Source organism: Manacus candei, unplaced genomic scaffold, assembly GCF_025592945.1.
Source record: "Manacus candei isolate 608988 ecotype Guabito, Panama unplaced genomic scaffold, ASM2559294v1 h1tg000372l, whole genome shotgun sequence".
Lineage (NCBI taxonomy): Eukaryota > Metazoa > Chordata > Aves > Passeriformes > Pipridae > Manacus > Manacus candei.
The window spans coordinates 18997-45651 of record NW_026138420.1 but is presented as its reverse complement, the minus strand read 5'-3'; the positions used below and the strand labels follow the sequence as shown (position 1 = coordinate 45651).

General features: G+C 53.6%; 1 protein-coding gene and 2 long non-coding RNA genes across 3 annotated transcripts; 1 reads left to right on the top strand and 2 right to left on the bottom strand.

Annotated features, from left to right (window-relative positions):
- On the top strand, window positions 1–20856 carry LOC127465362 (sodium/glucose cotransporter 2-like). The gene is made up of 13 exons (XM_051775826.1): window positions 1–66; window positions 1933–1992; window positions 3123–3227; window positions 4433–4538; window positions 5397–5477; window positions 6795–6994; window positions 7325–7460; window positions 9822–9929; window positions 11206–11356; window positions 12810–12978; window positions 16739–16963; window positions 18961–19048; window positions 20624–20856. Exons 2-13 carry the CDS (start codon window positions 1936–1938, stop codon window positions 20794–20796), a joined length of 1599 nt encoding a protein of 532 aa, XP_051631786.1. The 5' UTR covers window positions 1–66; window positions 1933–1935; the 3' UTR covers window positions 20797–20856.
- Window positions 9974–11182, bottom strand: LOC127465363 (uncharacterized). The gene is made up of 3 exons (XR_007902156.1): window positions 11021–11182; window positions 10776–10898; window positions 9974–10347 (listed from the first exon to the last, which is right to left on the bottom strand). It is a non-coding gene; the product is annotated as an uncharacterized LOC127465363 (long non-coding RNA).
- LOC127465364 (uncharacterized) lies at window positions 12043–12803 on the bottom strand. The gene is made up of 3 exons (XR_007902157.1): window positions 12631–12803; window positions 12109–12150; window positions 12043–12067 (listed from the first exon to the last, which is right to left on the bottom strand). It is a non-coding gene; the product is annotated as an uncharacterized LOC127465364 (long non-coding RNA).
- Window positions 20857–26655: the final 5799 nt, after the last annotated feature.

Here is a 26655-nt window from a genome sequence, read left to right as displayed (position 1 = left end):
ACTTCGTGGGGCTGGCGGGGACGGGCCGCGGCCGGGGGCATCGCCGTGGGCGGCTTCGAGTGGAGCGTGAGAGAGAAACCTGTCGCGACACGGGGGGGGGACATATCGCGATAGAACAGCCCCCCCATCCATCCCCGGGGGTCATATCGCGATAGAACAGCCCCCCCATCCATCCCCGGGGGTCATATCGCGATAGAACAGCCCCCCCCATCCATCCCCGGGGGTCATATCGCGATAGAACACCCCCCCATCGATCCCCTGGGGGTCATATCGCGATAGAATGTCCCCCTGGTGTGATATGGGGGGTTATATCGTGATATAAGACCCTCCCCTATGGATCCCCGGGGGTTATATCGCGATATAAGACCCCCCCCATCCATCCCTGGGGGTCATATCGCGATAGAACAGCCCCCCCTATCGATCCCCCGGGGGTCATATCGCGATAGAACAGCCCCCCTATCGATCCCCCGGGGGTCATATCGCGATAGAACAGCCCCCCTATCGATCCCCCGGGGGTCATATCGCGATAGAACAGCCCCCCTATCGATCCCCTGGGGGTCATATCGCGATAGAACACGCACCACCCATCCCTGGGGGTTATATCGCGATAGAACAGCCCCCCCATCCATCCCCGGGGGTCATATCGCGATAGAACACACCCCCCATCCATCCCCGGGGGTCATATCGCGATAGAACACACCCCCCATCCATCCCTGGGGGTCATATCGCGATAGAACACACCCCCCATCCATCCCTGGGGGTCATATCGCGATATAATGTCCCCCCTGCTGCGATATGGGGGGGGTTATATCGCGATATAAGACCCTCCCCTGTGGATCCCCAGGGGTTATATCGCGATAGAACAGCCCCCCCATCCATCCCCGGGGGTCATATCGCGATAGAACACACCCCCCATCCATCCCCGGGGGTCATATCGCGATAGAACACACCCCCCATCCATCCCTGGGGGTCATATCGCGATATAATGTCCCCCTGCTGCGATATGGGGGGGTTATATCGCGATATAAGACCCTCCCCTGTGGATCCCCAGGGGTTATATCGCGATAGAACAGCCCCCCCCATCCATCCCCGGGGGTCATATCGCGATAGAACACACCCCCCCATCCATCCCCGGGGGTCATATCGCGATAGAACACACCCCCCATCCATCCCTGGGGGTCATATCGCGATATAATGTCCCCCTGCTGCGATATGGGGGGGGTTATATCGCGATATAAGACCCTCCCCTGTGGATTCCCGGGGGTCATATCGCGATAGAACAGCCCCTCCATCCATCCCCGGGGGTCGTATCGCGATAGAATGTCCCCCTGTAGTGACATGGGGGGGGGGTCATATCGCGATATAAGACCCTTCCCATCAACCCCCCGGGGGTTATATCGCGATATAACGTCCCCTTGTTGTGACATGGGGGGGGTCATATCGCGATATGACACACCCTCCATCCATCCCCAGGGGTTATATCGTGATATAAGACCCCCCTCTATCGACTCCTGGGGGGTCATATCGCGATAGAACACCCCCTCTATCGATCCCTGGGGGTTATATCGCGATAGAACAGCCCCTCTATAAACCCCTGAGAGCCCCCTAGTGGTCATGTCGCGATATAAGACCCCTCCCCATTGGCCCCTGGGGGTCATATCGCGATATAACACCCCCCGTGAACCCCCTGATTGACCCCTGGGGGGTTATATCGCAATATAAGACCCCCTCCCATCAACCCCAAGGGGTTATATCGCGATATAAGCCCCCCCCCATAAACCCTTGAGAGCCCCCTAGTGGTCATATCGCGATATAACACCCCCCCCTCGAACACCCCCATTGACCCCTGGGGGTCATATCGCGATATAAGACCCCCCCGATTGACCCCCGGGGGTTATATCGCGATATAAGACCCCCGTGTGGCCCCCCCAGGGGATGTTCATCGTGCTGCTGCTGGGCTGGGTCTTCGTCCCCATTTACCTGAAGGCCGGGGTGAGTGGGGCAACTGGGAGGGACTGGGAGGGACTGGGAGGGACTGGGAGGGACTGGGAGAGGATTGGGAGGGGATTGGGTTATACTGGGAGGGACTGGGAGGGACTGGGAGGGGACTGGGAGGGACTGGGAGGGGATTGGGAGGGACTGGGAGGGACTGGGAGGGGATTGGGAGGGACTGGGAGGGACTGGGAGGGGACTGGGACGGACTGGGAGGGGACTGGGAGGGACTGGGAGGGACTGGGAGGGACTGGGAGGGACTGGGGGGGACTGGGAGGGACTGGTTTATACTGGTCCCTTGTCTATACTGGCCGAAACCAGGCCATACTGGTTCTTACTGGTCCATACTGGCCCATGCTAGTTCATACTGGTCCTTACTGGTCCTTACTGGTCCATACTGGTCTACACTGGTCCTTACTGGTCTATACTGGTCCATACTGGTCTATACTGGTCCTTACTGGTCCATATTGGTCCATACTGGTCTATACTGGTCCTTACTGGTCCATACTGGTCCATACTGGTCCTTACTGGTCCATACTGGTGCATACTGGTCCATACTCACCCATACTGGTCTATACTGGTCCATACTGGTCCATGCTGGTGTAAACTGGTCTATACTGATCCATACTGGTCTGTACTGGTCCATAATGGCCTCTACTGGTCCATACTGGTCCATACAGGTCCGTACTGGTCTGTACTGGTCCATACTGGTCTATACTGGTCCATACTGTTCTATACTGGTCCGTACTGGTCCATACTGGTCCATACTGGTCCGTACTGGTTCGTATTGGTCTATACTGGTCCATACTGTTCTGTACTGGTCCGTACTGTTCTATACTGGTCCGTACTTGTTCATACTGGTCTAAACTAGCCCATACTGGTCCATACTGGTCTATACTGGTCCATACTGGTCCATACTGGTCCATACTGGTCCATACTGATCCATACTGGTTTATACTGGTCCATACTGGTTTATACTGGTCCATACTGGTCCATACTGGTCTATACTGGTCCATACTGGTCCATACTGTTCTATACTGGTCCATACTGGTCCATACTGGTCCATACTGGTCCATACTGGTCCATACTGGTCCATACTGGTTTATACTGGTCCGTACTGGTCCGTGCAGGTGTCGACGATGCCGGAATACCTGGGGAAGAGGTTCGGGGGGGGTCGGATCCAGCTCTACCTGGCCCTGCTCTCGCTGGGGCTCTACGTGTCCACCAAGATCTCGGTACTGGGAGCACTGGGAGGGACTGGGAGGGACTGGGAGGGACTGGGAGGGACTGGGAGGGGACTGGGATGTACTGGGAGCACTGGGAAGGACTGGGAGGGACTGGGAGGGGACTGGGATGTACTGGGAGCACTGGGAAGGACTGGGAGGGACTGGGAGGGACTGGGAGGGACTGGGAGGGGACTGGGATGTACTGGGAGCACTGGGAAGGACTGGGAAGGACTGGGAGGGACTGGGAGGGACTGGGATGGACTGGGAGGGACTGGGAGGGACTGGGAGCACTGGGAAGGACTGGGAGGGACTGGGAGGGACTGGGAGGGACTGGGAGGGACTGGGGGGTCCCTATAGACTCTGGGGGTCCCTATGGATTCGGGGGGTCCCCATGGGCTCGGGGGGGTCCCTATAGAATCTGGGGGGTCCCTATGGGGTCCCTACAGACTCTGGGGTCCCCTATGGATTGTGGGGGTCCCTAAGGGGTCCCTATAGACTCTGGGGGTCTCCATGGGCTCGGGGGGGTCCCTATAGATCCCGGGGGTCCCTGTGGGGTCCCCACGGACTCTGGGGGTCCCTATGGATTCTGGGGGGTCCCTATGGGGGTCCCCATGGATTCTAGGGGTCCCCATGGGATCTGGGGGGTCCCTATAGATTCTGGGGGTCCCCATGGGTTCCATATAGATCCCGGGGGTCCCTATGGGGTCCCTATAGATTCTGAGGGGTCCCTATAGATTTCGGGGGTTCCTATGGGGTCCCCATGGACTCTGGGGGTCCCTATGGATTCTGGGGGTCTCTATGGGGGTCCCCATGGATTCTGGGGGTCCCCATGGATTCCGAAGGTCCCTATAGGGGTCCCTATAGATTTTGAGAGTCCCCATGGACGCTGGGGGTCCTTATTGGGTCCCTATGGATTCTGGAGGGTCCCTATAGATCCCGGGGGTCCCTCTGGGGTCCCTATAGATCCTGGGGGTCCCCATGGAATTTGGGGGTCCCTATTGGGTCCCTATAGATTCTGGGGGTCCCCATGTAATTTGGGGGTCCCTATGGGGTCCCCATGGACTCGGGGGGGTCCCTATGGATTCTGGGGGTCCCTACGAGGTCCCCATGGACTCTGGGGGGTCCCCATGGGCTCGGGGGGGTCCCTATAGATCCTGGGGGTCCCTCTGGATTTTGGGGGGGTCCCTATAGATCCCGGGGGTCCCCCCCCGTAGGTGGACATGTACTCGGGGGCCATTTTCATCCGCGAGGCCCTGGGGTGGGACCTCTACGCCTCCGTGGGGGCCCTGCTGGGCGTCACCGCCGTCTACACCGTCACAGGTGGGCGTGGCCTCAAGGGGGAGGGGCCTAGGAGGGCGTGGCAGGAGGGGGAGGGGCCGGAGGGGGGCGTGGCGGGGGAGGGAGGGGTCAAATTGGGGGTGGGAGGGGGAGAGAGGGGGGAAAGGAGAGAGTGGGAGGGAGGGGAGGGGGCGTGGCCAAAATAGTGGGCGTGGCTACATGGGGGCGTGGTCAAAGAGGGTGGGGTTGAAGGGGCGTGGTCCAAAAGGGGGTGTGGGGGAAGAGGCGGGGTCAAAAAGGGCGGGGCTAAAGCGGGAGGGGTCTGAGGAGGGCGTGGTTTGGAAAGGAGGGGGCGTGGTCAAAGGGAAGGGGGCGTGGTCACGCGGAGGGGCGGGGTCGTAGAAAAGGGTGTGGTCGGAAGGGGCGTGGTTTTAAAAAGGGTGTGGTGGAAAGGGGCGGGGCCAAAATGGGAGGGGTCTAAGGGAGGCGGTGGGCGTGGTTTAAGAGGGAGTGGGCGTGGTCAAACGAGGAGGGCGTGGTCCGGGGGGGCGTGGCTTGGATGGGAGGAGTCATTGTTAAAGCTTGGGAGGGGGAGAAGGGGCGGGGCCAAAGTGGGTGTGGCTTTGGGCGGGGTGATTAATTGGGCAAGGGGCGTGGTCACCAAAGGGCGTGGCCCGTGAGGGGGCGTGGCTAAACTTGCCTGTTTAAGGGGCGTGGCTAAATGGGGTGTGGCCAAAGGAGGCGTGGCCAAAGGGGGGGACATGAGCGATGCCTCCAATGGGGGCGTGGCCAAACACGATGGGGGCGTGGCCTGTGAGGGAGGGGGCGTGGTCAGACACTAAGAGGGGGCGTGGTCTGAGGGAGGGGGCGTGGCCTGACAGAAAGGGGCGTGGCCTGCAGGGGGCCTGGCGGCGCTGATGTTCGCGGACCTGGTGCAGACCCTCATCATCGTCGTGGGGGCCTCGGTGCTGGCGGGATACGGTGGGACTGGGAGGGACTGGGAGGGACTGGGAGGGACTGGGAGGGACTGGGAGGGGATTGGGGGGGACTGGGAGGGACTGGGAGGGACTGGGAGGGGATTGGGAGGGACTGGGAGGGACGGGGAGGGCACTGGGAGGGACTGGGAGGGGATTGGGAGGGACTGGGAGGGACTGGGAGGGGCTGGGAGGGGATTGGGAGGGACTGGGAGGGACTGGGAGGGGACTGGGAGGGACTGGGAGGGGATTTGAGGGGATTGGGAGGGACTGGGGGGGGACTGGGAGGGGATTGGGAGGGACTGGGAGGGACTGGGAGGGACTGGGAGGGACTGGGAGGGGATTGGGAGGGACTGGGAGGGACTGGGAGGGACTGGGAGGGGATTTGAGGGGATTGGGAGGGACTGGGAAGGACTGGGAGGGGATTGGGAGGAAGATTGGTCCATACTGGTCCTTACTGGTCCATACTGGTCTATACTGGTTTTTACTGGTCTATACTGGTCTATATTGATCTGTATTGATCGATACAGGTCCATATTAATCCATACTGGTCCATACTGGTCCTTACTGGTCCATACTGATCCATATCAATCTATACTGGTCCATATCGACCTATACTGGTCTATACTGGTCAATACTGATCCGTATTGATCCATACTGGTCTATATTGACCTATACTGGTCCATACTGGTCCTTACTGGTCCATATTGATCTATATTGGTCCATATCAATCTATACTGGTCCATATTGATCTATACTGGTCCATACTGGTCCATATTGGTCCAGACTGGTCCTTACTGATCCATACCGATCTATACTGGTCCATACCGGTCCTTACTGGTCTATATTGATCCATACTGATCCGTATTGATCTATACCGGTCCATACCGGTCCTTACTGGTCCATATCGATCTATACTGGCCCATATTGATCTATACTGGTCCATATTGATCCAAACTAGTCCATACCGGTCCATACTGGTCCATATCAATCTATACTGGTCCATACCGGTCCATACCGATCCGTATTGATCTATACTGGCCCATATTGATCTATACTGGCCCATATTGATCTATACTGGTCCATACCAATCCGTATTGATCCATACTGGTCCATATTGATCTATACTGGTCTGTACTGGTCCATACCAGTCCGTACTGGTCCATATTGCTCCATACTGGTCCATATTGATCCATACTGGTCCATACCGGTCCATACTGATCTGTATTGATCCATACTGGTCCATAACGATCTATACTGGTCTGTACTGGTCCATACCGGTCCGTACCGGTCCTGACCGGCCCGTCCCCGCCCCCCCCGGCAGCGCTGGGCGCCGTGGGGGGCTACGAGGGGCTGCTGGAGCGCTACCCCCTGGCCACGCCCCCCAACGTGACGGGGCCCTGCGGGAGGCCCCGCCCCGATGCCTTCCACCTCCTCCGCCACCCCAGTACGGGCGACCTGCCCTGGCCCGGCCTCGTGCTGGGGCTGGGAGTCATCTCCGCCTGGTACTGGTGCACCGACCAGGTGAGGGGGGGACCGGGGGGGGCACTGGGAGGGACTGGGAGGGACTGGGGGGGATTGGGAGGGGATTGGGAGGGATTGGAGGGGAGTGGGAGGGACTGGGAGGGGACTGGGAGGGACTGGGAGGGACTGGGAGGGGAGTGGGAGGGACTGGGAGGGAGTGGGAGGGACTGGGAGGGGACTGGGAGGGACTGGGAGGGACTGGGAGGGGACTGGGAGGGGATTGGGAGGGGAGTGGGAGGGACTGGGAGGGATTGGGAGGGACTGGGAGGGGACTGGGAGGGACTGGGGGGGGACTGGGAGGCACTGGGAGAACTGGGGCGCCCCCCACAGGTGATCGTGCAGCGCTGCCTCGCCGGCCGCTCCCTGACCCACGTCCGGGCCGGCTGCGTCGTCTGCGGGTACCTCAAAGTGCTGCCCATGTTCCTCATGGTCCTGCCCGGAATGGCCGCCCGCGTCCTCTTCCCAGGTCAGCCCCGCCCCTCGCGGCCCCTCCCACCAAGATGGCCGCCAAGATGGCCGCCGAGTGACGTCAGCTGCCAATATGGCCGCCCGGTCCAAATGGCGGCCCATGTGGCCTTGCGATGAAGTCACGTGGCCATTCAAGATGGCCACCAAGATGGCCGCCAAGATGGTTGTCGAGTGACGTGAGCTGCCAATATGGCCGCCCGGTCAAAATGGCCGCCCTATGTGGCCTTGGGATAAGGTCATGTGGCCATTCAAGATGGCCGCCCAAATTGGCCGCCCAAGCGAGGGGATAATGCGATGGGATTTTTCAAGATGGCCACTCAAAGTGGCCGCTAACAAGACTAGCCAAGATGGCTACCCAGTATGGTCGCCATGATGACTATCCAAGATGGCCTCCCAAGATGGCTGCCCTAGATGCTATCCAAGATGGCCTCCCAAGATGGCTGCCCTAGGTACTATCCAAGATGGTCTCCCAAGATGGCTGCCCTAGGTACTATCCAAGATGGCCTCCCAAGATGGCCGCCCCAGGTACTATCCAAGATGGCCTCCCAATATGGCTGCCCAGGATATAATCCAAGATGGTCTCCCAAGATGGCTGCCCTAGATGCTATCCAAGATGACCACCCAATATGGCTGCCCTAATGACCATCCAAGATGGCCTCCCAATATGGTTGCCCTAATGACCATCCAAGATGGCCTCCCAATATGGCTGCTCTAGGTACTATCCAAGATGGCCTCCCAATATGGCTGCCCAGGATATAATCCAAGATGGCCTCCCAAGATGGCCGCTCTAGATGCTATCCAAGATGGCGTCCCAAGATGGCTGCCCTAGGTACTATCCAAGATGGCCTCCCAATATGGCTGCCCTCGTGACTATCCAAGATGGCCGCCCAATATGGCTGCTCTAGGTACTATCCAAGATGGCCTCCCAATATGGCTGCCCAGGATATAATCCAAGATGGCCTCCCAATATGGCTGCCCTAATGGCCATCCAAGATGGCCTCCCAAGATGGCTGCTCTAGAAGCTATCCAAGAGGGCCTCCCAAGATGGCCACCCTCCTGATCATCCAAGATGGTCGCCCACGTTATTATTCAAGATAGTGGGCGGCCATCTTGGACGGCCATCTTGGATATTCACGAGGGCAGCCATATTGGGCAACCATTTTGAATATTCACTAGGGCAGCCATGTTGGGCGGCCATCTTGGATGGTCTTTAGGGCAGCCATCTTGGGCGGCCATATTGGGCAGCCATTTTGAATATCCTATTGGGCGGCCATCTTGAATATTCACTAGGACGGCCATATTGGGTGGCCATCTTGGATATGCTATTGGGCGGCCATATTGGGCAGCCATCTTGAACATTGTATTGGATGACCATCTTGGGCGGCCATCTTGGATATGAGATTGGGTGGCCATCTTGAATATTCTCTAGGATGGCCATATTGGGCGGCCATCTTGGATATTGACTAGGATGACCATATTGGGCGGTCATCTTGGCTATTCACGAGGGCGGCCATATTGGGCAGCCATCTTGAATATTCTATTGGATGACCATATTGGGCGGCCATCTTGGATATGATGTTGGGCGGCCATCTTGGGCAACCATCTTGAATATGCTATTGGGTGGCCATCTTGAATATGCACTAGGACAGCCATATTGGGCGGGCATCTTGGATATGCTATTGGGTGGCCATATTGGGCAGCCATCTTGAATATTCTATTGGATCGCCATATTGGGTGGCCATCTTGGATATGAGATTGGGTGGCCATCTTGGGCAGCCATCTTGAATATGCTATTGGGCGACCATCTTGAATATTCACTAGGACGGCCATATTGGGTGGCCATCTTGGATATTCATGAGGGCGGCCATATTGGGCAGCCATCTTGAATATTCTATTGGATGACCATACTGGGCGGCCATCTTGGATATTAACTAGGGTAGCCATATTGGGCGGCCATCTTGGATGGTCTATAGAGTAGCCATCTCTGGTGACCATCTTGGATATGAGATTGGGCGGCCATCTTGGGCAACCATCTTGAATATGGTCTTGGGCGACCATCTTGGATATTCATTCGGTCAACCACCTTGGGCGGCCATCTTGAATATTCTATTGGGAGGCCACATTAGGCGGCCATCTTGAATCCTCCACTGGGCGGCCATCTTGGATTGTCACCTCCTCTGTAGGGCGGCCATCTTGAATAATCACCATTTAACACCCACCCCAGCGGCCATCTTGGATCGTCGCCGCGCCCAATCCGGCGGCCATCTTGAAAAACGACCCCTCCTCCCCCTCCCCACCCCAAATCCCCCCTTCCGGCGCCACGTGGGGGGTCTGACCCTCCCTCCCCCTCCCCCCCCAGAGGTCGTGGGCTGTGCCGACCCCCAGGGCTGCGCCCGGGCCTGCGGCTCCCCCGTCGGCTGCTCCAACGTGGCCTATCCCCGGCTGGTGCTCAGCCTGCTGCCCCCAGGTACGTTATTAGACCGTCATTAGTGCTTATTAGGACATTATTAATAATTATTAGGGGTTATTAATCCTATTTTGGGGGCTAATAACCTTATTTTTTGGCCTGTTAATCCTATTTTTGGGGGTTTAAATCCTAATTTTGGAGCTATTCATCCCATTTTTGGGGCTATTAATCCTATCTGGGGTTATTAATCCTATTTTTGGGGCTATTAATCCCATTTTTGGGGTATTAATCCTATTTTTAGGGCTATTAATTCTATTTGGGGGCTATTAACCCTATTTTTGGGGCTATTAATCCAATTCTGGGTCCTATTAACCCTATTTTTTGGGCTGCTAATCCTATTTTTGGGGGTTTAAACCCTAATTTTGAGGCTATTTATCCCATTTTTGGGGCTATTAACCCCATTTTGGGGCTATTAACCCTATTTTGGGGCTATTAACCCCATTTTGGGGCTATTGATCCTATTTTTGGGGCTATTAATCCCATTTTTGGGGCTACTGATCCTATTCGGGGCTATAGATCCTATTTTGGGGGCTATTAATCTTATTTTTGGGGCTATAGATCCTATTTGGGGGCTGTTAATCCTAATTTTAGGGCTATTAATCCCATCTTGGGGCTATTAACCCCATCTTGGGGCTATTAACCCTGTTTTGGGGCTATTAATCTTATTTTTGGTAAGATTAATCTTATTTTTGGGGCTATTAATACTATTTGGGGCTATCAATCCTATTTTGGGGGATATTAATCCTATTTTTGGGGCTATTAACCCTATTTTGGGGCTATTAACCCTATTTTTGTGTCTATTAACCCTATTTTGTGTCTATTAACCCTATTTTTGGGGCTATTAACCCTATTTTGTGTCTATTAACCCTATTTTTGGGGCTATTAACCCTATTTTGGGGCCATTAATCCTATTTTTGTGTCTATTAACCCTATTTTGTGTCTATTAACCCTATTTTGTGTCTATTAACCCTATTTTTGGGGCTATTAACCCTATTTTGTGTCTATTAACCCTATTTTTGGGGCTATTAACCCTATTTTGGGGCCATTAATCCTATTTTTGTGTCTATTAACCCTATTTTGTGTCTATTAACCCTATTTTGTGTCTATTAACCCTATTTTTGGGGCTATTAGCCCTATTTTTGTGTCTATTAACTCTATTTTTGGGGCTATTAATCCTATTTTTTCGCTATTAACTCCATTTTTTTGGCACTTAGGGGGTCCATGGGGGGTCCTTCCCTCCCCGAGCCCCCCCTTTTTTCACCCCTCTCCCCCCCAGGGCTGCGGGGGCTGATGTTGGCCGTGGTTTTGGCCGCCCTGATGTCGTCGTTGGCCTCGATCTTCGCCAGCGCCGGGGCCCTTTTCACCTTCGACGTCTACAAACGGCTCCGGCCCCGGGCGAGCCCGCGGCACCTGCTCATCGTGGGCAGGTGAGGGCCCCAAATTTGGGGGGCCCAGGGGTCCAGGTGACCCAAATTTCAGGGTCTTGGGGGTCCAGGGGACCTTCAAGGACCCAAATTTGGGGGTCTCAGGTGTCCAGGCGACCTTGAGTGACCCAAATTTGGGGATTTGGGGGGTCCAGGTGACCTTGAGAGACCCAATTTGGGGGTCTGGGGGGTCCAGGTGACCTTCAAGGACCCAAATTTGGGGGTCTGGGGGGTCCTGGTGACCTTCAAGGACCCAAATTTGGTGGTCTCAGGTATTTGGGGGTCCCAAATTTGGGGGTCTCAGGTATTTGGGGTCCAAATTTGGGGGTCTCAGGTGTCCAGGTGACCTTCAAGGACCCAAATTTGGGGGTCTGGGGGGTCCAAGTGACCTTCAAGGACCCAAATTTGGGGGTCTCAGGTACTTGGGGGGCCCAATTTGGGGGTCTCAGGTGTTTGGGGTCCCCAATTTGGGGGTCTGGGGGGTCCAGGTGACCTTCAAGGACCCAAATTTGGGGGTCTCAGTCGTTTGGGGTCCCCAATTTGGGCATTTGGGGGGTCCAGGTGACCTCGAGGGACCCAAATTTGGGGGTTTGGGAGGTCCAGGGGACCTTCAAGGACCCAAATTTGGGGGTCTCAGGTATCCAGGTGACCCTAATTCAGGGGTCTGGGGGGTCCAGGTGACCTTGAGAGACCCCAATTTGGGGGTCTCAGGTACTTGGAGACTCAAATTTGGGTGTCTGGGGGGTCCAAGTGACCTTCAAGGCCCCAAATTTGGGGGTCTGGGGGGTCCAGGTGACCTCGAGGGAGCCAAATTTGGGGGTCTCAGGTGTTTGGGGTTCCCAATTTGGGGTCTGGGGGGTCTCAGGTACTTGGGGTCCCCAATTTGGGGGTCTCAGGTGTCCAGGGGACCTTCAAGGACCCAAATTTGGGGGTCTCAGGTGTCAGGTGGTCCCAATTTGGGGGTCTCAGGTATTTGGGAATCCAAAATTTGGGGGTCTCAGGTGTTTGGAGTCCCAAATTTGGGGGTCTCAGGTGTCCAGGTGACCCCAATTTGTGGGTCTGGGTGGTCCAGGTGACCCTAATTTGGGGGTCTCAGATGTCCAGGTGACCTTCAAGGACCCAAATTTGGGGGTCTCAGGTATTTGGGGGTCCCCAATTTGGGGGTCTCAGGTGTCAGGTGGTCCCAAATTTGAGGGTCTCAGGTGTTTTTGGTCCCAAATTTGGGGGTCTCAGGTATTTGGGGTCCCCAATTTGTGGGTCTGGGGGGTCCAGGTGACCTCGAGCGCCCCACGGCGCCATTTTGGGGCCACTTTCCCCCCTTTCCACCCCTTTCGAGCCCATTTTTGGGGTCATTTCCTCCCGTTTTCGCCCCAATTTTCGCTCCTTTCCCGCGCCCTAAATTCCAGGGGCTCTCAACCCCCCCCCTAATTAACCCCCCAAAATTAATTAATCGCAGGGTGTGGATCGTGGCCATGGTGGGGCTGAGCCTGGCCTGGCTGCCCGTGGTGGAGGCGGCCCGGGGGGGGAAGCTCTTCGACTACATCCAGGCCATCTCCAGCTACCTGGCCCCGCCCGTCGCCGCCGTCTTCTTCCTCGCCGTCTTCGTGCCCCGCGTCAACGAGCCCGTGAGTCGTTAGCGGCCCCTAATTGGCGATTAATGGCTTCTAATGGGCGATTAATAGCTCCTAATAGGGGATTAATAGCTTCTAATAGGGGATTAATAGGCGTTAATAGGGGATTAATAGCTTCTAATTGGTGATTAATAGGTGCTAATTGGTGATTAATAGGCGCTAATAACCATTAATAGGCACTAGTAGTCATTAATAGGCTCTAATAGGCGATTAATGGCTTCTAATAGGTGATTAATAGCTTCTATAATGTTATAATAGCTTCTAATTGGTGATTAATAGCTTCAAATAGGTGATTAATAGCTTCTAATAGGTTATAATAGCTTCTAATAGGCGCTAATTAGTGATTAATGATTTCTAAGAGGCGATTAATAGCTACTAATAGGAGATTAATAGCTTCTAATAGGCGATAATTAGCTTTTAATAGGTGATTAATAGCTTCTAATAGGCGATCAATAGAGGCTAATAGACATTATTAGGCGCTAAAAGGCGATTAATAGCTTCTAATAGGCGATTAATAGCTTTTAATAGGTTATAATAGCTTCTAATAGGTGCTAGTAGGTGATTAATAGGCACTAATTAGTGATTAATGGCTTCTAATAGGCGATTAATAGCTTCTAATGGGCGATTAATCGCCTCTAATAGGTGATTAATAGCTTCTAATAGGCGATCAATAAGGGTTAATAGACATTATTAGGCTCTAATAGGCAATTAATAGCTTCTAATGGGTGATTAATAGCTTCTAATAGGTGATTAATAGGCGCTAGTAGACAGTAATAGGCTCTAATAGATGATTAATAACTTCTAATAAATGATTAATAGTTTCTAATAGGCCATTAATAGGCGCTAATAGTCATTAATAGGCCCTAATAGGCGATTAATAACTCTAATAAGTGATTAATAGGTGCTAATAGGGCCATTTCAGGGTCATTTGGGCCATTTCGGGGCAATTTTGTCCCATTTTGGGGCAATTTTTCACCATTTTGGGGCAATTCTTTTGGGGCAATTTTAGGTCAGTTTTGCTCATTTTTGGGGTATTTTGGGCCCATTTTGGGGCCATTTTGGTGAAATTTGTTCCATTTTGAGGCAACTTTGTCCCATTTTGGGGGGAATTTGGGGCCATTTCGGGGCAATTTTGCCCCATTTTGGGACCATTTTGTCCCATTTTTGGGGCAATTTCGTTCCATTTCGGGGCAATTTTTCACCATTTTGGGGCAATTCTTTTGGGGCCATTTTGGTGCAATTTTGTTCCATTTTGGGGCAATTTTGTTCCATTTTGGGGCAATTTTGTTCCATTTTGGGGCAATTTTGTTCCGTTTTGATGCAATTTTGGGGGAATTTGGGGCCAATTTGGGGTCGTTTTGGGGCCATTTCTGGACACTTTAAGGTCATTTTGGTGCAATTTTGTTCCATTTTGGGGCGATTTTGGGTCATTTTTTCTCATTTTGGGGTATTTTGGGCTCATTTTGGGGCAATTTTGTTCCATTTCAGGGTAATTTTGTCCCATTTTGGTGCAATTTTGTCCCATTTCAGTGCAATTTTGTTCCATTTTGGGGCAATTTTAAGTCAATTTTGCTCATTTTTGGGGCATTTTGGGCCCATTTTGGGGCAATTTTGTTCCATTTCAGTGCAATTTTGTTCATTTCGGGTCAATTTTTTTCCATTTTGGGGCAATTTTTCACCATTTCGGAGCCATTATTTTGGGGTCATTTTGGGGCGATTTTAGACCAATTTTGCAAATTTTGGGGGTATTTCAGGCTCATTTTGGGGTGATTTTGTCCAAATTCGGTACAATTTCATTCCATTTTGAGTCGATTTGGGGCCATTTTGGGGCAATTTTGGGCCATTTTAGGTCGATTTTGCTCATTTTTGGGTATTTTGGTGCAATTTTTGCCCGTTTCTCCTCATTTTTTTCACCGTTTCTCCTCAAATTTTGGGGCCGTTTTGGGGCAATTTTTCGCCATTTTGGAGCAATTATTTTGGGGCCATTTTGGGGCGATTTTGTTCCATTTTGAGGCAACTTTGTCCCATTTTGGGGGAATTTGGGGCCATTTCAGGGCAATTTTGCCCCATTTTGGGACCATTTTGTCCCATTTTTGGGGCAATTTCGTTCCATTTCGGGGCAATTTTTCACCATTTTGGGGCAATTCTTTTGGGGCAACTTTAGGTCAGTTTTGCTCATTTTTGGGGTATTTTGGGCCCATTTTGGGGGAATTTTCTTCCCTTTCGGGGCAATTTTGAGTCATTTTGGTGCAATTTCGCTCCATTTCGAGGCGATTTCGTTCCATTTTGGGGCAATTTTGTGCCATTTTGGGGCGATTTTGGGTCAATTTTTCTCATTTTGGGGTATTTTGGGCTCATTTTGGGGCAATTTTGTTCCATTTCAGGGTAATTTTTTCCCATTTTGGTGCAATTTTGTCCCATTTCAGTGCAATTTTGTTCCATTTTGGGGCAATTTTAAGTCAATTTTGCTCATTTTTGGGGCATTTTGGGCCCATTTTGGGGCAATTTTGTTCCATTTCAGTGCAATTTTGTTCATTTCGGGTCAATTTTTTTCCATTTTGGGGCAATTTTTCACCATTTCGGAGCCATTATTTTGGGGTCATTTTGGGGCGATTTTAGACCAATTTTGCAAATTTTGGGGGTATTTCAGGCTCATTTTGGGGTGATTTTGTCCAAATTCGGTACAATTTCATTCCATTTTGAGTCGATTTGGGGCCATTTTGGGGCAATTTTGGGCCATTTTAGGTCGATTTTGCTCATTTTTGGGTATTTTGGTGCAATTTTTGCCCGTTTCTCCTCATTTTTTTCACCGTTTCTCCTCAAATTTTGGGGCCGTTTTGGGGCAATTTTTCGCCATTTTGGAGCAATTATTTTGGGGCCATTTTGGGGCGATTTTGTTCCATTTTGAGGCAACTTTGTCCCATTTTGGGGGGAATTTGGGGCCATTTCGGGGCAATTTTGCCCCATTTTGGGACCATTTTGTCCCATTTTTGGGGCAATTTCGTTCCATTTCGGGGCAATTTTTCACCATTTTGGGGCAATTATTTTGGGGCAATTTTAGGTCAGTTTTGCTCATTTTTGGGGCATTTTGGGCCCATTTTGGGGGAATTTTCTTCCATTTCGGGGCAATTTTGAGTCATTTTGGTGCAATTTCGCTCCATTTCGAGGCGATTTCGTTCCATTTTGGGGCAATTTTGTGCCATTTTGGGGCGATTTTGGGTCAATTTTTCTCATTTTGGGGTATTTTGGGCTCATTTTGGGGCAATTTTGTTCCATTTCAGGGTAATTTTTCCCATTTTGGTGCAATTTTGTCCCATTTCAGTGCAATTTTGTTCCATTTTGGGGCAATTTTAAGTCAATTTTGCTCATTTTTGGGGCATTTTGGGCCCATTTTGGGGCAATTTTGTTCCATTTCAGTGCAATTTTGTTCATTTCGGGTCAATTTTTTTCCATTTTGGGGCAATTTTTCACCATTTCGGAACAATTATTTTGGGGCCATTTTGGGGCAATTTTAGGGCAGTTTTGCTCATTTTTGGGGCATTTTGGGCTCATTTTGGGGCAATTTTCTTCCATTTCAGTGCAATTTTGTTCCATTTCGAGGCGATTTGGGGCCAATTTGGGGCTGATTTGGGGCCATTTTGGGCGATTTTGGGGCCATTTTAGGTCAATTTTGCTCATTTTTGGGTATTTTGGTGCAATTTTTGCCCATTTTGGGGCTGATTCTCCCTTTTTTCCCCCTTTTCCCCCCCCCCAGGGCGCTTTTTGGGGCCTGCTGGGGGGTCTGTGCCTGGGCCTGTCCCGGTTGATCCCCGAGTTCGCCCTGGGGGATTTGGGGGGGGGGTCCTGCGGCCCCCCCGGCCGCTGCCCCCGCGCCCTCTGCGGCCTCCACTACCTGCACTTCGCCGCCCTCCTCTTCCTCGCCACCGCCGGGGTCACCCTGGGGGTCTCCCTCTGCCACCCCCCCATCCCCAAAAAACACGTGAGTGGCCCCAAAAAATATGGGAGTGGCCCCCCCAAAAAATTGGGGGGGATTTGGGTGGGTTTGGGGGGGATTTAAGGGGGTTTGGGGGGGTTTGGGGGGGATTTGGGGAGGATTTGGGGGATTTTGGGGGGGTTTGGGGGGGATTTGGGGGGATTTGAGGGGGATTTGGGGGGATTGGAGGGGGATTTGAGGGGGTTTGGGGGGGATTTGGGGGGGTTTGGGGGGGATTTGGGGGGGTTAAAGGATCCTGGAGGGGGTTTTGGGGGGAAGGTTGGGGGGTTTGGGGGGGATTTGAGGGGGGTTTGGGGGAGTTTGGGGGGTCACTCTGCCAACCCCCCATCCCCAAAAAACACGTGAGTGACCCCCCCAAAAAAATTGGGTGGGATTTGGGGGGGATTTGGGGGGGTTTGGGGGGGATTTGGGGAGGATTTGGGGGATTTTGGGGGGGATTTGGGGGGGATTTGGGGGGATTTGAGGGGGTTTGGGAGGGATTTGGGGGGGATTTGAGGGGGTTTGGGGGGGATTTGGGGGGGTTTGGGGAGGATTTGGGGGGGTTTGGGGGGTCCCTCTGCCACCCCCCCATCCCCAAAAAACACGTGAGTGACCCCAAAAAAAATTGGGAGGGGATTTGGGGGAGTTTGGGGGGATTTGAGGGGGTTTGGGGGGGATTTGGGGGGGATTTGAGGGGGTTTGGGGGGGATTTGAGGGGGTTTGAGGGGGTTTGGGGGAGTTTGGGGGGGGATCTGGGGGGGATTTAAGGGGATTTGGGGGGGATTTGAGGGGGATTTGGGGGGGGTTGGTGGGGATTTGGGGAGGATTTGGGGAAGATTTGGGGGATTTTGGGGGGGATTTGGGGGGGATTTGGGGGGATTTGAGGGGGATTTGGGGGGGATTTGGGGGGGCTTGGGGGAATTGGGGGGAGTTGGGAGGGTTTGGGGGGTTTGGGAGGGATTTGGGGGAGATTTGGGGGGATTTGAGGGGGTTTGGGGGGTCCTTGGGTGGGCACTTCGCCGCCCTCCTCTTCCTCGCCACCGCCGGGGTCACCCTGGGGGTCTCCCTCTGCCACCCCCCCATCCCCAAAAAACACGTGAGTGACCCCCCAAAAAAAATTTGGGGGATTTGGGGGGAATTCGGGGGGATTTGGGGGAGTTTGGGGGGGATTTGAGGGGGATTTGAGGGGGATTTGGGGGGGATTTGAGGGGGATTGGGGGGTCCCAGCTGTATTTTGAGCCCCCCCCAGGTGATTTTCGGGGGGTCCCATCTCATTTTTGGGGGGTCCCAGGTGATTTTTTGACCCTCCCAGATAATTTTTGGGGGGTCCCAACTCATTTTTGACCCCCCCAGACGATTTTCGGGGGGTCCCAGCTCATTTTTGGGGGGTCCCAGATGATTTTTTGACCTCCCCAGACGATTTTCGGGGGGTCCCAGTTCATTTTGGGGGGGTCTCAGATGATTTTTTGACCCTCCCAGATAATTTTTGGGGGGGCCCAGCTCATTTTTGACCCCCCAGACGATTTTCGGGGGGTCCCAGCTCATTTTCGGGGGGTCCCCGGTGATTTTTGGTGGGTCCCAGCTGATTTTTGGGGGGTCCCAGGTGATTTTGGGGGGTCTCCGGTGATTTTTGGGGGGTCCCAGGTGATTTTTGGGGGGTCCCAGATGATTTTTTGACCCTCCCAGTTCATTTTTGGGCCCCCCCAGGTGATTTTTTTGGGCCCCCCCAGGTGTATTTTGACCCTCCCCAGGTGATTTTCGGGGGGTCCCAGACGATTTTTGGGGGGTCCCAGACGATTTTTACGGGGTCCCCGGTGATTTTTGGGGGGTCCCAGACGACTTTTGACCCCCCCAGACGATTTTTGGGGGGTCCCCGGTGATTTTTGGGGGGTCCCCGATGATTTTTGGGGGGTCCCCGATGATTTTGGGGGGTCCCAGCTCATTTTTGGGGGTCCCCGGTGATTTTCGGGGGGTCCCCGGTGATTTTGGGGGGTCTTTTGCAGCTGCACCGGTTGGTTTTCAGCCTCCGGCACAGTCGGGAGCCCCGGATCGACCTGGACGCCCCCAAAAACGGGGGGGTCCAACTGCAGGGTGAGGGGGGACCCCAAATTTGGGGGGTCTCAGGGGTCCAGGGGTCGAAATTTGGGGGCTTTGGGGGTCCAGGGGTCCAAATTTGGGGGGTTTGGGGGTCCAGGTGACCCAATTTGGGGGTTTGGGGGGTCGGGGGGTCCCAAATTTGGGGGTTCTGGGGGGTCCAACTGCAGGGTGAGGGGGGACCCCAAATTTGGGGGGTCTCAGGGGTCCAGGGGTACAAATTTGGGGGGTTTGGGGGTCCAGGTGACCCAAATTTGGGAGGTTTGGGGGTCCAGGTGACCCAATTTGGGGGTTTAAGGGGTCGGGGGGTCCCAAATTTGGGGTTTTGGGGGGGTCCAGCTCCAGGGGGAGGGGGGACCCCCAAATTTGGGGGGGGCTCAGGGGTCAGGTGACCCAAATTTGGGGTTTGGGGGGTCCAGGTGACCTCGTGGTTCTCAAATTTGGGGGTTCTGGGGGGTCCAACTGCAGGGTGAGGGGGGGACCCCAAATTTTGGGGGGTCTCAGGGGTCCAGGGGTCCGAATTTGGGGGTTTGAGGGGTCCAGGTGACCTCGTGGTTCCCAAATTTGGGGGTTCTGGGGGGTCCAGCTCCAGGGGGAGGGGGGACCCCAAATTTTGGGGGGTCTCAGGGGTTGAGGGATCCAAATTTGGGGGGTTTGGGGGTCCAGGTGACCCCAAATTTGGGGGTTTGGGGGGTCGGGGGGTCCCAAATTTGGGGGTTCTGGGGGGGGTCCAAGTCCAGGGTGAGGGGGGACCCCAAATTTGGGGGGTCTCGGGGGTCCAGGGGTCCGATTTTGGGGGTCTCAGGGGTCCAGGTGACCCAAATTTTGGGGGTTTGGGGGGTCGGGGGGTCCCAAATTTGGGGGTTTAAGGGGTCGGGGGGGTCTCAAATTTGGGGTTTTGGGGGGGCCCAGCTCCAGAGGGAGAGGGGAACCCCAAATTTTGGGGGGTCTCGGGGGTCCAGGGGTCGAAATTTGGGGGTCTCAGGGGTCCAGGTGACCCAAATTTGGGGATTTGAGGGGTCCAGGTGACCTCGGGGGTCCCAAATTTGGGGGTTCTGGGGGGTCCAACTGCAGGGTGAGGGGGACCCCCAAATTTTGGGGGGTCTCAGGGGTCCAGGGGTCCGAATTCGGGGGTTTGGGGGGTCCAGGTGACCTCGGGGGTCCCAAATTTGGAGGTTTGGGGGGTCCAGGTGACCTTGGGGGTCCCAATTTGGGGGTCTCAAGGGTCGGGGGGTCCCAATTTGGGGGTCTCAGATTTGGGGTGGTCCAATTTGGGGTCCTAGTTAGGGGGGGGTTCCCCATTTTTGGGTGGGTCCCAATTTGGGGATCTCAGGTTTGGGGGGGGTCCCAATTTTTGGGGGATCCCAATTTTTGGGGTGGATCCCAATTTTTGGGCTCCCAATTTTGGGGGGTGGGTCCCAATTTGGGGTGTCCCAATTTTGAGGTCTCAATTTTTGGGGTCCCAATTTTTGGGGGGTCCCAATTTCGGGGCTCCCAATTTTTGGGGCGTCTCCCAATTTTGGCCTCCTGACCCCTCCCCCTTTCCCCCTTCCCCCCCCCAAAAATTTCCAGACGTGGAGGCGGAGCCTGCGGCGCAGGGGGCGGAGCCGGCGACGGGCGGAGGGGGCGTGGCCGAGGCCGTGGCCACGCCCCCTCCCGAGGACCCCCTGTGGGGCCGCGTGGTCGACGTCAACGCCCTGATCCTGATGGGCGTGGCCGCCTTCCTCTGGGGGTACTTCGCCTGAGGCCACGCCCACCCCCAGAAAGACACGCCCCCTCAATAAAGACACGCCCCCCTCAATAAAGACACGCCCACTCCGGAAAAAAAAACAAGTCCAAAAGACCCTAAAACGGGTGAAAACGGCCCAAAAATACCCGAAAATGAGGCGAAATGAGCCCAAAATGATCCTAAAATGCCCCAAATTTCCTCTCCAAACCCTCCCAATTTCCCCCAAATCCCCCAAAATGGCCCCAAATTACCCCAAATCCCACCAAAATGGCCCCAAATTCCCCCAACAACGAGCCCAAAAACGAGCCCGAAATGGCCCCAAATTACCCAAAAATGAGCCCAAAAATGAGCCCAAAATGGCCCCAAAATACCCCGAAATGAGCCCAAAAATGACCCCAAAATGGCCCCAAAATCCCCCAAAATGGCCCCAAATCCCCCCAAAACGAGCCCAAAAATGAGCCCAAAATGGCCCCAAAATCCCCCAAAATGGCCCCAAATCCCCCCAAAATGAGCCCAAAAATGAACCCAAAACGGCCCAAAATCCCCCAAAATAAGGCCAAAGATGAGCCCAAAATGGCCCCAAAATACCCCAAAATGAGCCCAAAAATGAGCCCAAAAATGGCCCCAAATAACCCAAAAATGAGCCCAAAATGGCCCCAAATCCCCCAAAAATGAGCCCAAAAATGAGCCAAAATGGCCCCAAAATGAGCCCAAAATGGCCCCAAATTCCCCCAAAACGAGCCCAAAAATGAGCCCAAAAATGGCCCCAAATCCCCCCAAAACGAGCCAAAAAATGAGCCCAAAATGGCCCCAAATTCCCCCAAAATGAGCCCAAAAATGAGCCCAAAATGGCCTCAAATTACCCCAAAATGAGCCCAAAAATGAGCCCAAAATGGCCCCAAAATCCCCCAAAACGAGCCCAAAATGACCCCAAATCCCCCCAAAATGAGCCCAAAAATGAGCCCAAAATGGCCCCAAATCCCCCCAAAATGGCCCCAAATTACCCCCAAATGACCCCAAATCCCCCCAAATTTTCCCCAAACTCCCCAAATCCCCTCAAATGACCCCAAAATGGCCCCAAATCCCCCCAAAATGATCCAAAAAATGAGTCCAAAATGGCCCCAAATCCCCTCAAACTGAGCCCAAAATGACCCCAAATCCCCCCAAAATGAGCCCAAAAATGAGCCCCAAATGGCCCCAAAATCCCCCAAAATGGCCCCAAATCCCCCCAAAATGATCCAAAAAATGAGTCCAAAATGGCCCCAAATCCCCTCAAACTGAGCCCAAAATGACCCCAAATCCCCCCAAAATGAGCCCAAAAATGACCCCAAAATGGCCCCAAATTCCCCCAAAATACCCCCAAAAAATGAGCCCAAAATGGCCACAAATCCCCTCAAAATGAGCCCAAAAATGAGCCCAAAATGGCCCCAAAATCCCCCAAAACGAGCCCAAAATGACCCCAAATCCCCCCAAAACGAGCCCAAAAATGAACCCAAAATGGCCCCAAATCCCCCCAAAATGAGTAAAAAAATGAGCCCAAAATGGCCCCAAAATCCCCCAAAATCGCCCCAAAACAAGCCCAAAAATGACCCCAAAATGGCCCCCAAATCCCCCAAAATGGCCCCAAATCCCCCCAAAATGAGCCAAAAAATGAGCCCAAAAATGGCCCCAAATAACCCAAAAATGAGCCCCAAATGGCCCCAAATTACCAAAAAATGAGCCCAAAATGACCCCAAATCCCCCCAAAATTACCCCAAAAATGAGCCCAAAATGGCCCCAAATCCCCCCAAAATCGCCCCAAATTACCCCAAAATGACCCCAACCCCCCCCAAATTTTCCCCAAACTCCCCAAATCCCCTCAAATGGCCCCAAAATGGCCCCAAATCCCCCCAAAATGACCCCAAAAAATGAGCCCAAAATGGCCCCAAATTACCCCAAAATGAGCCCAAAATGAGCCCCAAATGGCCCCAAATCCCCCCAAAACGAGCCAAAAAATACCCCAAAATAAGCCCAAATCCCCCAAAAATGAGCCAAAAAATGAGCCCAAAATGACCCCAAATCCCCCCAAAATGAGCCCAAAAACGAGCCCAAAGATGAGCCCAAAATGGCCCCAAAATCCCCCAAAATCGCCCCAAATCACCCCAAAATAAGCCAAAAAATGTGCCCAAAATTGCCTCAAATTACCCCAAAAATGAGCCCCAAATGGCCCCAAATTACCCCAAAATGAGCCCAAAATGGCCCCAAATCCCCCCAAAATGAGCCCAAAAAATGAGCCCAAAAATGGCCCCAAATCCCCCCAAAATGAGCCCAAAAATGAGCCCAAAAATGGCCCCAAATAACCCAAAAATGAGCCCCAAATGGCCCCAAATTACCCCAAAATGAGCCCAAAATGACCCCAAATCCCCCCAAAATTACCCCAAAAATGAGCCCAAAATGGCCCCAAATCCCCCCAAAATCGCCCCAAATTACCCCAAAATGACCCCAACCCCCCCCAAATTTTCCCCAAACTCCCCAAATCCCCTCAAATGCCCCAAAATGGCCCCAAATCCCCCCAAAATGACCCCAAAAAATGAGCCCAAAATGGCCCCAAATTACCCCAAAATGAGCCCAAAATGACCCCAAATCCCCCCAAAATGACCCCAAAAAATGAACCCAAAATGGTCCCAAATCCCCCCAAAACGAGCCCAAAAACGAGCCCAAAAATGAGCCCAAAATGGCCCCAAATCCCCCCAAAATGAGCCCAAAAAATGAGCCCAAAATGGCCCCAAATCCCCCCAAAATGAGCCCAAAAATGAACCCAAAATGGTCCCAAATTCCCCCCAAAATGAGTCCAAAATGGTCCCAAATTCCCTCAAAATGAGCCCAAAAATGACCACAAAATGGCCCCAAATCCCCCCAAAATGAGCCCAAAAAATGAGCCCAAAACGGCCCCCAAATCCCCCCAAAATTACCCCAAAAACGAGCCCAAAATGGCCCCAAATCCCCCCAAAATCGCCCCAAATTACCCCAAAATGACCCCAAACCCCCCCAAATTTTCCCCAAACTCCCCAAATCCCCTCAAATGGCCCCAAAATGGCCCCAAATCCCCCCAAAATGACCCCAAATCCCCCCAAAATGAGCCTCAAATTACCCCCAAAATGACCCCAAAATGAGCCCAAAATGGCCCCAAATCCCCCCAAAATGGCCCCAAACTTCCCCAAAATGGCCCCAAACCCCCCAAATTCCCCCCAAAATCCCTCCCGCCCCAAAACTTCACGTTTTTGGCAACGAAAACCCCAAATCGGGGCTTTTTTTGGGGTCGTTTTTATTGGGTCCTTCCTTGTCGGGGGGTGGGCGGGGCTCGGAGGAGGAAGGGGCGGGGTCACGGCTTGGCCACGCCCCCTCCCGGCGCTGGCCCCGCCCACTGGAGCCGCCACTCGTCCGGGGCCAGCAGGGGGCGCTGAGTGTCCCAGCCCGCCGCCGCCAGGCCTGCAGGGGGCGCCAAGCGACATCGGCGTCGTTAGCGTTAATTAGCGCTAATTAGGGATAATTAAAGGGGCTTTTAGGGGTTATTAGGGGTAATCAGAAGGGTATCGGGGTAATTAGGGGGTTATTGGGGTAATTAGGGGTTAATTAAGGGTTATTAAGGGGTTATTGGGGGGTAATTAGGGGGTTATTGGGGGTAATTAGGGGGTTACTGAGAGTAATTAGAGGGTTATTAGTGGTTATTAGGGGGTTATTGGGGGTAATTAGGGGGTTATTAGAGGTAATTACCCTGCAGGAGGACGGGGTCGAGTAATTAGGGAACTATTGAGAGTAATTAGAGCATTTTTGGGGCTAATTAAGGGGTAATTAGGGCATTTTGGGGGTAATTAAGGGGTAATTAGGGGTAATTAAGGGGTAATTAGTGGTAATTACCTTGCAGGAGGGCGGGTCCGAGTAATTAGGGAGTTATTGGGGGTGATTAAGGGGTAATTAAGGGGTAATTAGTGGTAATTACCCTGCAGGAGGGCCTGCAGGAGGGCGGGGTTGAGTAATTAGGGAGTTATTGGGGGTAATTAGGGGATAATTAAGGGGTAATTAGAGGTAATTACCTTGCAGGAGAGCGGGGCCGAGTAATTAAGGTATTATTGAGGGTAATTAAGGGGTAATTAGTGGTAATTTCCCTGCAGGAGGGGCGGGGCCGAGTAATTAAGGTATTATTGAGGCTAATTAGGGGCTAATTAGGGGTAATTAAGGGGTAATTAGAGGTAATTACCCGGCAGAAGGACGGGGTGGAGTAATTAAGGTATTATTGAGGGTAATTAAGGGGTAATTAGTGGTAATTACCCCTGCAGGAGGGCGGGGCCGAGGCGCTGCCACAGCCGGGTGGTCTCGGCCAGGACCCCCCAGGGGACGGAACCGGGGGGCTGGGGGGGACAGGGGGGGTCACCCCAAAATCCACCCCAAACTCACCCCAAATCCCTTAAATTGACCCCAAAATCGGCCCCGAAATCAACCCCAAAAATCCCTGAAATTGACCCCAAAATCCACCCCAAACTGACCCCAAATCCCTTAAATTGACCCCAAAATCAACCCCAAAATCACCCCCAAAATCGGCCCCAAAATCCCTTAAATTGACCCCAAAATCAACCCCAAAATCCACCCCAAACTGACCCCAAATCCCTTAAATTGACCCCAAAATCGGCCCCGAAATCCACCCCAAAAGCCCCAAAACTGACCCCAAAACCAACCCCAAAAACCCCCCCAAACCAACCCCAAACTGACCCCAAAAGCCCCAAAATCGACTCCAAAATCGGCCCCAAAATCAGCCCAAAATTGACCCCAAATCCCTTAAATTGACCCCAAAATCAACCCCAAAATCAACCCAAAAAATCCCCAAAATTGACCCCAAAATCAACCCCAAAATCCACCCCAAACTGACCCCAAATCCCTTTAATTGACCCCAAAATCGGCCCCAAAATCCACCCCAAAATCCCCAAAACTGACCCCAAAAATGACCCCAAAGAAACCCTGAACTCAACCCCAAAATAAACCCCAAAAGTCCCAAAATTGACCCCAAATCCCTTAAATTGACCCCAAATCCCCTCAGGGACCCTCCAAAGCCCCCGAAACCCCCAAATCCCCCCCCAACACCCTCCAAACCCCCCCTCAAGCCCCCCAAATTCCACCGAACCCCCTCAAATCCCCCCAAATCCCCCCAAAATCCCCTCAAATCCCCCCAAACTCCCCCAAATCCCCCCCAATCCCCCCCCAATCCCTTCAAATCCCCCTTTAAACCCCCCAACTCCCCCAAACCCTCCCAAATCCCCCTAAAACCCCCTAAACTCCCCCCAAATCCCCCTCAAATCCCCCCCAATCCTCCCAAATCCCCCCCAAATCCTCCCCAAATCCCCCCCAGGACCCCCCCCAAAATCCCCCAAACCTCCCAAATCGTCCCAAACCTCCCCAATTTCCCCCAAATCCCTCCAAATCCCCCTCAATCCCCCCAAAATCCCCCCCAAACCCCCTCAAATCCCCCCAAATCCCCTCAAATCCCCCCCAAAAACCCCCCAAATCCCCCCTAAACCCCCCCAACTCCCCCTCAAATTCCCCCCAACCCCCCCAAAATCTCCCCAAATCCCCCCCAAATCCCCCCCAAAGTCCCCCCAACTCCCCCTCAAAACCCCCCCAAACCCCCCCCAATTCCCCCAAATTCCCCTCAAACCCCCCGAAATCCCGCCCAACTCCCCCAACCCCCCCCAAATCCCCCCAAAATCCCCCCAACTCCCCCTCACAATTCCCCCCAACCCCCCCAAAATCCCCCCCAAATCCCCCCCAATTCCCCCCAAATCCCCCCAAACCTCCCCAAATCCCCCTCAAAACCCCCCTCAAATCCCCCCCCCAACCCCCCCCC

What these genes read in the sequence shown, in the direction of transcription:
- LOC127465362 (XM_051775826.1), top strand. Translation starts at nt 1,936, where the DNA reads ATGTTCATCGTGCTGCTGCTGGGCTGGGTCTTCGTCCCCATTTACCTG. An exon ending in CGCCCGCGTCCTCTTCCCAG is followed by an intron (nt 7,461 to 9,821) that starts GTCAGCCCCGCC and finishes CTCCCCCCCCAG; the next exon opens with AGGTCGTGGGCTGTGCCGAC. An exon ending in CCCCCATCCCCAAAAAACAC is followed by an intron (nt 16,964 to 18,960) that starts GTGAGTGGCCCC and finishes GGTCTTTTGCAG; the next exon opens with CTGCACCGGTTGGTTTTCAG.